General features: G+C 35.0%; 1 protein-coding gene across 2 annotated transcripts in view; it reads right to left on the minus strand.

Annotated features, from left to right (window-relative positions):
* LOC115213643 (dynein beta chain, ciliary-like) overlaps window positions 1–12,270 on the minus strand; it is an 884,597-nt gene that overhangs the window by 83,087 nt on the left and 789,240 nt on the right. For both annotated transcript variants that reach the window (XM_036501971.1, XM_036501966.1), the window contains one exon: window positions 1,885–2,145. In XM_036501971.1, coding sequence (XP_036357864.1) covers window positions 1,885–2,145 — 261 coding nt within the window. The remainder of the gene's footprint in view (window positions 1–1,884; window positions 2,146–12,270) is intronic.

Raw genomic sequence — 12,270 nt, forward strand, 5'->3', positions numbered from 1 at the left:
CTTTGATTGGCTAAGATTACCCAAAATTTGTAAATTTTAAAAGCTATTAACTTTTTATTTAATGATTTATGGTGAAAATGAATTTCATGTCAATGATTACTTTACAAAACTAAGTCAACACACCAAATATGAAATCAATTGGAACAAAAATTGAAGAAATTGAAAAGTGGCAGCCAAACAGAAAAGGTCCAATATTTGGCCTGGTTGTCCCTATTTGATGAATAATGAATAGATTGCATTACTTTGTTAAGTTTTCCAGAAAAATTAGTAGAATAACAAACCAGCTTTTAGTACTTAGTTCTGTATGGGTTAATATTAGGTTCATTTAATTAGTTTTTCCTTTCTCTATAAATCTGTAGCCTTGTTCTAGAGAAACCAATGCTTGTTAGCTCTAATGTGGTGGCAATAGTACGCCACAAGAGTAAATGCTTGTCAGTGTCTAGTTCAATGCCTTCTGTTTTGATACCAAACTGGACTTCATTTCTTTGGAGTTGAGAAAATGGATTATTCTTGTATACCTTCTTTACAATATCTGTCTTGCTGGTCCAATTTCTGCTGGAACATTTCATTTATCTCACTTTTTATCATATCAATTTCTGGCTGACATTAATAGTTTGAAACTGGATGAGATCTTCCAGTTGATTCTACATTTGTGAGTTCAAGATAGTGAGCACCAAGATGAAAGTAAGCTCTAAGTAAACAGACCTGACTTCAATTGTAACTATTTCATTACATTTACATTGTTAGTGCTCTTGAGAAAGGCAAAATATGTACATCTTGCTCCCCATATCAGTACTCATTAACTCAAAGTCAATTGCCATTACCCATTGTTAAATCACCCTTGATTAAAAGGAGTGATAAAATTTATCTATTAACAATGAATAAAAAACTTATTGATTGACTTCATAAAGACAGGATCATTAAAAGAGGAGTAAATAGTAGTTACTACCTTGTTACTGCTGCACTGTCTTTTTTTTAGTTACCACAATCATTCTATTGCAACCATCCTCACAGCCTACGTTTAGCTATTGCCATACCTTTTATAGCAACTACTACATCCATGTAGTCATCCTTATTATAACACTATTACTATGAATACTTATATTTATCAGCTTATGTCTATAATATTTGAGTGAAGAGAACAATATTGTTTTAAATGAAATTTATTATTGATTAATCTAGGTTTGAATATCAATATTTGAACATGCAAATATAAAAAGTATACATAAGAGGGGACAAAATGGATGACAGTGTATTATGTGTCTACACCTCCTTGTTTAACTCTTTAGCATCCAGATTACTCTTAAATATAATGCTTATTTATTTTAATTGTTTTAAATTAACCATACAGTATCTCATAGCTTCAAGATTTCAGTAATGTGATTGTTTCTTGGTATAATGACATTGTAGGGTAGGTGTGAGAGGCTAGACTGACTGGTTTGAACATAAAAGAGATAAAATATTTGGTCCAAATATAGTCAATTTAAACACTAAAGGGTTAAATCTAGGTATATTAGTGACTTAATCCATTTCTTGCATCAACATATATCTTGAACAAAAAATATTTTAAAATCTACTGAAGGTCTGATTGAGATTCACAGTTAATTCAGTCACAGCATCTCCTTAATATATAATGCTGAGAGTGAAAACACCTCATCCAAATTGTTCAGATTGCTTTAAAGAAATTTAGTTATATTATGTATTGCTTTGACAATTCAATTTTTGTTGATTATATCACAATTGAAAACTGAATGATTTCACATTTTGGACAAAATAGAACATACAAACATAAAGAGTACATATAGTATTCTCACAGCCATATCACATTTATGCATTCTTTATATGTCATTTTTATTTTTATTTTTAAGATATATTGGGTCTTACCTTCAGAGAAAACTGGTACATTGGATGAATTTTATTGAGATCACCCAAGAGAAAGTAGATCAAAGATGCTCTGCAAGCTGCTGGTCTGTAATTCTCTCTGGCATCATTGATTTCTCTCTCAGTAGTCTTTGCTTCGGCAACTTTTGTTTCAATCTCAGCTGCAGTGGACTTTGTTGTCTCTAAATTCTCAACAAGAGCATAGTCTCCAAGGAAATTTCCCTCTGCAGCAGACAGTCGGGCTAATAGGAAATCTTCTAGTTGCTGTGTATTTAGACATACAACAGATATGTATGCATATATATATATATATAATATGTACATACGCACACACATATGTATATCAAACAAAGCACACGCATTTACATACATGTCTATATTTATACAGGGATATATATATATGTATAAGGATGAAAAGGAACACACGAGTTGATATATATGAAAAAACAAGTCAGGATAGAAAATGCTAAGATAATTTTATAAAGAACATTTCAGTACTGGTTTCAGTCATTGAGACTTTTTCAACTGTAACAATTAAAGAATTAAATTATATATATATATATATATATATCAAACAAAACAAGAGGAGAAATTGTTTATAAAACATTTAATTACACTCTCTTACATATGTTTCATTAAAAATTAATCATTATTAGTTATATAATCTAAATTATAATCCAATACACATACACACACACATGTGGAGCATGCTGCTGACTCACAGTGACTGGGGGGGGGGGGGCAAGATCTTTATTTTGGTCAAGTCAGTCTTTTGTTGCACTGTCTGTCTGTCTGTCTGTCTCTCTCTCTCTCTCTCCACACACACACACATATGAGGAGGTAGTCAAAAGAAACTGGAATTTTGCAATATTATTTTATTCACTTAGTTTTACATGTTTACACTTTTATCACCTGCAAAGTATTCTCCGTTTCAAACAATGTGTTTTCCACTGCTCAAAGCAGTTCCAGAACTCTTGTAAAGTGATGCCTTTGCCTCCATCATTTTTTCTTCCTTTTCTACATCTGTAAATTCCATAGTATCAGCTTTTGTCACCAGTGATAACCTTCAAAAACGGCCCGGATCAACTTCCAACTGTTCTTTCAGTTCATGACACACATTCAGTCGTGACTTCTTTTGATTTTCTGTGAGCAAACAAGGCACAAATTTTGCTGCAACTCTTTTCAGTCACAATTCCTGAAACTCTTTTCATTTACAATTCCTCACTCAAAATTTGTTGGCAGGAGTTCTAGGACACACAAGTTCATCAATTGTTCAGTGACAGTCTTCCACATTCACAAATTTTCATGATACTTCCATTCGTTTGGGAGGTCAACTGTCGCCCTTAATGAAGTTGGTCTTCAAACAACAAGTGACCATTTCTACGGCATGAAAACCACTCATAAATTTGTGCTTTGCTCATGGCAGCATCCTTGCAAGCTGTTTGAAGCATGACAACTGCTCCAGCTGCCGTTTTCCCCAGTAGAAAAAAGAATTTCATGGAAGCACACAAAATCTGACAAACAGGGGAGAAGCACTGCAAAACAATGATGCACCACATGGCAGTACAACTTAATCTGATACCACTGGTTGGCAGATTGCCACCTAAGGGTCACATCAAGTGACTTCTAGTGGCGGAAGCCTGAACTACAACAGGCTTGTCCCACAGAGAATGTTTCTGCTTACTTTTGGGAACCTCCACGTATATGTGATTATAAAATTCAAGGATCTAAGTGTAGGAATTTGTATACATATATATATATATATATATATATATATAATCTGGTGTAGAACTCAATATATGTATGTATCAAAACAAAGTATTAGATGAGTATAGAGCAGTAATAAGAGATGACTCAGGAAAAACAATGGTTATGTTATGAACTTCATTAGTTTACAGCTGTTTCTGCTATAAGATGCAGTGGACTCTTAGCTGAGTGCCTGAATAATATCCTACAGCTTCCTCAGAGCTTCGAATATGAAGCGCAATTTATTTGGGGGAAAAAATTGCATTTATGCAATATACAGGGAAAGCATTACTAGTGAGAAAGTCAATGCTGATGTGTATAAAAAAATTATCATTAAAAGGCAATTAGATTTACAAGCAGAAAAAGTAGAAAAAATATATGTATATATACACATGCACATGCATTGAAAAATGCATGCAGATACACAGCCACACACACAATGCAGAGATAAGTACACATGCACACACACACTCATACACACACACAGACACATATATATCTATGTGTGTATATATACAATTACATATATACACACACATACACACATGTAGGTCCACCAACCTACATGTAAGTACTACATACACACAGAAAAAAATAGATGGAGACAGACAGAGACTGACCCACACATGCACAGCTCTATTCATACATATATGGATATACCCCTCGCACTTACATACACATTATGAATATATGCTTTGCTTTCTCTCTCTCTTCCTTTTTCCAAAAAAACAAAAACAATATTCTCCTCTTCTAAATAAAGCACAAATGCGTCCAATTCACATAAATGAGCAATATTCTGTTTTTACCATTTTGATTTTGTCTTGATGAGTTTCGTAAAACAAATGAAAGCACTAATAAAGGATTATCCAATATTCTGACTGCCTCCTTTTTCTCAATTTACAATATCAGTACACAACTTCAAACAATCTATATATACATAGATATATTATATAAGATACTCATTTCTTACTTTTTAATTTTAATTTTAAGTGTTAACTTTATTTGTAATTATTTTTATTTATTTGTGCAAAGTAGCTAGTTAGAAAATCTCTATGAGATGAAACCAATAACTATACTGAGAAGTAATGTTTGTTGCCACTTCAGTATGGCTGTTCCGTATAAACTGACATTACTTCCATTTTTAACCCTAAGAGGAAGCCTCCTCTAGCTGGTTATTTATTCATTTATTTTTTAAATATATATTTTTAAAACATTATGTCTTAACCTTTGTTTTTAGACCACAAATCTTAAATCCTCTGTTTGCTAATTGGCATCTATTTCTAGCATTTTTAATGGTTAGACAACTCTAGATCTCCCCTCCAGTAAAATTTGATCACCTACTAAAGATGATGTCTATTATCTTTTTTACATCCACTTTATTACCTACACCACCCATCATTGATACCTAGCCTTGTAGGTCAAGCATCTGCTTTATTTAATTTTTTCCCTTATCTGTCTGTCTTTACATTTTCCCCATCCCCTAATTTCTTTGGATAAGAATGCCCTTTACTGCACTCAATCCCTCTAATTTCCCTAGACAAAAATACCTCTCACTATACTGATTAGTATATATCTACTACAAAGTAACTACCCAAGTTTCTCACACCAGATTGTATTGTTTATTCCCCCCCCCTAATTTCTCTGGACCCTCACTATACTAAATAGTATATATCAAGTTCAAAGCTCTTACTTATCTATGTCTCACCAGAATGTATTATTTATTCTGCCTCTTAGTATTTGAACAACTTTAGAACTGCTAGCATTCATTTTCCCTCACTACAGAGTACTGCATAACCATTCTTACTGACCATGGATTTACCTAAAGAATACTGATCTAATTGTATTTAATTGGACCCCTCCACTCTCTTGGACATACTTTCTTCCACTGTATCTCTAACCTATATCTCTGCAATAATGAAATACCCAACTTAGAGAGTTTTTTATATCTCAGAAACAGCTGTCAGAGACTATTTTTTTACTATTCATTATGTAGCTAAATTAGATTAAATTAAATCAAATTAAATGACCTTGTCAAGTCTTACCTAGTTATTTGCTTTTCCTCACTAATTTAAACTACACCTACTGCTGTTCAGACTGGAATTTTGGTGGTGCATCAATTTGGGCACTCAGAATGCATACCTGTGAGTTTGAGTCATCCTGATGAAAATATCCTCATATCCTAAATAAATATATATATATATATATATATATATATAGAGAGAGAGAGAGAGAGAGAGAAAGAGAGAGACAAGGATAGATGTGGCTGGTTCATAGGTTACCCAGGGTTTCACGTCCATAAAATGCTTTGCTTTACATATGTCTCATCAGGCCCTAATGGCCAATGTAATGTAAACTTCAATAACGAATTTACAGTGCACACATATATAAACATATATGGGCATATATACTTACATATATATATATGGGTACACACATACATAACACTACACACATGCACACACACACCCACCCACACCCACCCACCCACACACACAAGATAGACCTGTCCAAACATACATAGAACATATTACATGCACATAAAATATACATATACATGTACATATAGAAATGTGCACAAATACATATGCATATGCATGTACATACATGTAAGTTGTATATATATGTGTAGACATATAAATTATCAAGTGCAAGAAAAAAAGGAAAAGAAAAGAGAAGAAATAATGATAATGATATCCTATTTTATTTTTATGTTTATTCAAAGATACACACAAAAACCTTAAACTTTTTTGTAAGCTGTCTCACTTCTGCCAAACTTCACACAATTTTATCCATGACTTTGCCAACTACTTTAACTTTTAATTTATAATTTTAAACACATGTCCGGAGAAAATTTATTGTTATAGTTTGTGTATTTCTGAAGATATTGCAAGCTCTACTTATTCAATTTTTTCTTATAATATTCTTCCTATAATATTGGATGCTTTGTGTGGCTTACTTTATAATATTTGCTGTTTTGTACTTTATAAAATATGTGTAATTGATCCTCAAAAGGCTACACCTCACTGAATGATATCACCTAATAAAAATGTACTTTAACTTAATTTATTTACAATTTAATATTCTATTTTAATTTATTTTATTCAATTATTATTTTCGTTAATGGATGCGTGATTTCATTTTTCAATACTATCATTCCCTTACATGTATATATTCAACACATTGTTTTTTTTCCTATGAGTGTGTAGAGACAACCATACGTAAAGGAGATGGTGATGAATGGCTCCTTTTAAATGCTGCATGGTCGCCCTACAAAAATAAGCCAAAATACATTGGATAAATGAACAAAGAGTGTCAGTAAAGAATAAATGAGAAAAACACAATCGTATAATGTATAAGAGAAAAGATTTAACATGTGGTTAGCAGAACATGTGTGTGTTCGTGAGTGCGATGTAAGTGTGTTCGTCATAAGTGTGTGTATGTGTGCTAGCAGAGTGTGTCTGTGTGTGTGATATAAGTGTGTACATAATAAGGTGTATGTGTGTGAGATAATACAGAGCATAGAAAAGTCTATAACAGGACACTAGATGAAGGTTCAGACAAGATGTTGATAAATACCAGTTCGGTGTAAGACACACCATAGTTAGTTCTGTAACAGAGAGGTTAGTGGCAAAGTGGAGAGCCGGTTGAAACTCATGTAGAGTAAGCGGTTGAGGCTTCTATCCGATGCCGAGTTACTTGGTACAGAAGATCTCGCTGTTAACCTTAGTGAGTATTCACAACAGCGTGAAGTTAAATCTTGAATGATGTTGGTTGGTGTGTACGTAGACATGTTGGTGGTGTCGATAAGCTTAAGGCAACAGTGGTGTCAGAGAGAGAGGATGTGTTTCACCAAATGCTACAAGTGTATCTATATACGAGGGGAAGTAAAAAAATTATCCACACTTTCGCCATAACATATCTATGTTATTGTTACACTGCCTTCTGTGCATGTGTGCTTATAGTTGGTACTATTGTGGTCATATGACCGAAGTTTGAGCCTGAGCATGCTATCTTTCTTTTTGGCTTTTCAGTGTAAGCATGACAGCAATGTGCACCAAAGAAGAATTAAAAACAGTGATCTGAGAGATGGTGATGGTGAACTGTTTCAACATTACCATCTCTTGAACTTGTTGAATCTTCTTGTCAGTGATGAAGATTGATGGGCGTTTTGCTTTCTCTTCATGCATGATGCTTGTTCAGCCACTTTTAAACTTCTTGATCTACTCATACATACTTCTAAAAGCATCTGATGAATTTCAGCACCAGACACAGCTTTTGACCAGAGAAATCAGATCACTGCTTTTTGTTCTTCTTTGGTGCACATTGCTGTCATGCTTACACTGAAAAGCCAAAAAGAAAGATAGCATGATCAGGATCAAACTTCGATCATATGACCACAATAGTACCAACTATAAGCACACACATGTACAGAAGGCAGTGTGACAATAACAAAGATATGTTATGGCGAAAGTGTGGATAATTTTTTTACTTCCCTTCATATATAGATACACTCATAGGAAAAAAACAATGTGTTTAAGCCAGAAAGAAAAATGGCATGCTCAGGCTCAAACTTCAATCACATGACCACATTAGTACCAACTATAAGCATGCATGTGCTTATAGTTGCACATTATAGGTAGAGTGACAATAATAAAGATATTTTATGGTAAAAATGCAGATAATTTTTGACTTCCTCTTGTAATAAAGATCAACATCTGTGTGTGTGTCTGTCTATCAATTTATAGAAAAGCTAGACCATCTACATATGTTAATTCTTCTGTAAAATCTTCTGAGGAAGACAGTGGAAGTAGTCCTGAGTCTCTAGGTGGCCCACTAAAGGAGCTATGGGTCCTTTTCCAAACTGTTGCACAAAGTGCAGTCCCCACTCAAAAAACAATCAGTCTAAGGGATATAACTAAATGAAAGTTCTGGGAAAACTAAAAATGGAAAATTATCCATGGTTTATTTTTCATGTTTTATCTTTAGTTGTTTCCTTCATTATTCTGTGTGTAAAGAAGTATGCTACTCAATGAGATAGAGTGTTACTACATATTCCTTTAAATTTGTGTGTGCACTTTAGTAGCATTATTATATTGTTTTTATTTGTGTTATATTTATATCTTCGAGCTACCATGCTATTCATCTAAGAAAAGCTATTTGTATTTTCATTTGTTGTAAAACTTAAGTTCAGTAAATTATAGCACATATGTTTTTAATTTTCCTGTAACTTTTATTTAGTTACCTTGTACTACACATAAGCCAAAGTGAGTGTGATGTTTGCTTCATTTATAGACTGAAATACTAGAGATCATAGAGCAGAAGTTTATATGCGCCCATGATGATATTGGCCAGAAGGAAACTGCTGTATCATGTACATGAAAGTTGACAGTCATTTCTTATCTGTTGGCCAGAAGGATACAGCTCTATCAGGAGTAGGGGTATTGGAGGAGAAGATCTTGTGTCAGATGATGAAAAGTTAGAGTGTGACAGAGAGAGAGGGGCAGAAACAGGTGTCTTGCTATAAAGTAGTACATGGTTACCTAGCCAGAAAGAGAGAAAGAAGAGAAAGAGAGGGAGAGGAAAAGAGTGAGAGAGAGAGAGAGAGAGGAAGAGAGAGAGAAATAGTAAGAAAGAAACAGGTATGCTGATGTAAAGGAGATACTGGGTTACTTAGATAGCCAGAGGAAAAGCAAGAGAAGAAGAGTGAAAATGAAAGAATGAAAGCAGAAACAGGTGTGCTGCTGTAGAGGAGATACATAGCTACCCAGCCAGAGGGAAGGGCAAGTGAAAGACAAAGAGAGAGATTAGGAAACAGCAAAAGTGCAAGAGAGAGCAGGAGAGAGATGGTTGTGAAGTGTCAGGATATACTCACAAGTAACAAGGATCAGAACATAGATTTGATGGTAGAGTAAGGAAGAGAGAAATAAATGGTGGCAATTGCTAGGGCATACCCTCAAGGTATGAAGGTCATAATATACATAGTCAGGTATTGCCAAGAAAGTGCAAGTAGGGAGTGGGGACTGCAGTGACTGGCGAAAACTTGGGTATAGAGCTGGGGTGGGGGAAAGTAATAAAATAATGAGGATAAGGAGGTAGTCACAGTTCTAGGACAGCATTCTACACCATATGAGATGTCATCGGGTGTACCACAGGGATCTGTCCTTGGTCCCCTTTTGTTTGTGGCATACATTAATGACATAAATGCCAATTTAAAGAATGCCACAGTATTGAAATATGCAGACGACATCAAGATGTACCTTGAAATCAAGAGGACAGATCCTGATGTCTACAACTCTTTCCTGCAACCAGACCTAGACACAATGCAGCAATGGATCACAGACTGGCAACTGAAACTGGCTGTGGACAAGTGTACCACCATGCATTTTGGGAGAAAAAACCCTGCGTCCACATACTCCCTCCACAACACTGATATCAAGAAATCCTCTTGCGAGCGTGACCTAGGCATCACTGTCAGTAGTGATTTGCGTTGGACAAAGCATATCTCTAAAATTGTCAAGAAGAGCGAGGGTGTCTTGGCATCACTCAGCAAGACTTTTGTTAGCCGCTCTCCAGCCATCTATTTAAAACTGTATACAGCTATGGTACGACCACACTTCGAATTCGCATCATCAGTTTGGAACCCCTATCTTGCTCAGAAAATTGACCTCCTGGAATCTGTCCAGAGACGTGCAACCAAACGCATACCCTCCATCAGACACCTACCATATTCTGAGCACCTTGTTTCCCTGGGCATGTATTCACTGAAGCTCCGGTGTCTGGCGACGGACTTGGTAAACACCCACAAAGTTATCAACCACCTCACCAACAACAACACTGAACACCTTTTTGATCTCCATGTGTTTAACACACGTGGACATGCCTACAAAGTCAGAAAACAACACAGCTCCCATGACTTTCGGAAACATTTTTTCATGCTCAGAGTTGCTGAAGCATAGAATAAACTGCCTGCGTCAGTTGTTGACTGCCATGACACTGCATCCTTTAAGGCCCTCATGCTTTCCGAAATCCGCCGAAACTACACCTGATTATATATACACTTTAGATGAGTTGTAGTGCACCTGAGCACTGTACACAATTATTATTATTATTATATATATTCATTAATACTATATTTTGCTGACACATGAAATAAATTATGTCTCATGAGCTCAATCACACATATTCCCATTCTTATTCTGTAAAGACAGTGATAAAACTAGAGCTTCAATCATGAGACTTGTTGATACATTGTGTAAAAAGCTACAAGGAAATTGTGTATATCTAACATCAAAATATTAGTTATTTAGTGAATTAAATCCTGAATTTTCTGCATTAAATTAGCATTTTTATAAGGAATTAGAATCTTTTTTATATTTGATAACATGTATAGTTTTAGTCTGGGTAGACACTGTTCACTTTGCTGTCCAGACAGCATGCCCTTGATATTTATGTAAAGGGTAAAGACCCCCTTCAGTCATGAATGACCATGGAATTGCACCTAGAAAGTTATTCTCTAAGGCACAAGTTCAAGCAAGATTGTTTATGGAAGACCAGCAGTCACCCATGCATACCAGCTTCCCTTCTCCACACCACTGATGTTATCCAGAGGAAAGGCAAAGCCATTACAGCTTGGTACCAGTATATTTGTGTATTTGAGTAAGGATGTATGTTTTAATGAAAGTGTTTTGATAGTTTTAAAAAAATAATGATTCTTAGGCTTTATTAGTTTAAACTAATTGAATAGTATATCCCAAACAAAAAATATGCTGAGCAGGATGAAATCATGTGTTACTCTCAGTCATTTGACTGTGGCCATGCTGGAGCACCACCTTTAGTCGAGCAAATCTATCGGTCTCTTTTACTGAACTGCTAAGTTACGGGGACGTAAACACACCAGTATCGGTTGTCAAGCGATGCTGGGGGGACAAATACAGACACACAAACATACACACACACACACACACACACATATAATATATATATATATATATATATATATTACGGAGATGTACCTGCATAGCAAGTGATTTGATCTGAGATCGTGTGCTGAAACAAAAACAATTGCAGTGTGGAAGGTGTTTGTAAGCCATTTAAGAGACACACAAAAGCCGTTCGATTCACTTCAACATTTAAGTTTAATTTGTCAAAATATTTTCGTCGCTTTAAGACCGCGACCTGTTCACCGACAAAAATCCATGCTGCACGGATTTTTGTCAGTGAACAGGTCGCGGTCTTAAATCGATGAAAATATTTTGACAAATTAAACTTAAATGTTGAAGTGAATCGAACGGCTTTTGTGTGTCTCTTAAATGGCTTACAAACACCTTCCACACTGCAATTATATATATATATATATATATATATACACATATATATGGCGGGCTTCTTTCAGTTTCCGTCTACCAAATCCACTCACAAGGCTTTGGTTAGCCTGAGGCTATAGTAGAAGACACTTGCCCAAGGTGCCACGCAGTGGGACTGAACCATGTGGTTGGTAAGCAAGCTACTTACCACACAGCCACTCCTGTGCCTATAGTTAAAAAATATAAAATATTGATATGTAAATACAATAAAATTCTAAATAGATACTGGAAAATTAAAGAACTGCACACACCTTTATTTGATATATTAATTAGCTCTAAC

This window comes from Octopus sinensis, linkage group LG1, assembly GCF_006345805.1.
Source record: "Octopus sinensis linkage group LG1, ASM634580v1, whole genome shotgun sequence".
NCBI lineage: Eukaryota > Metazoa > Mollusca > Cephalopoda > Octopoda > Octopodidae > Octopus > Octopus sinensis.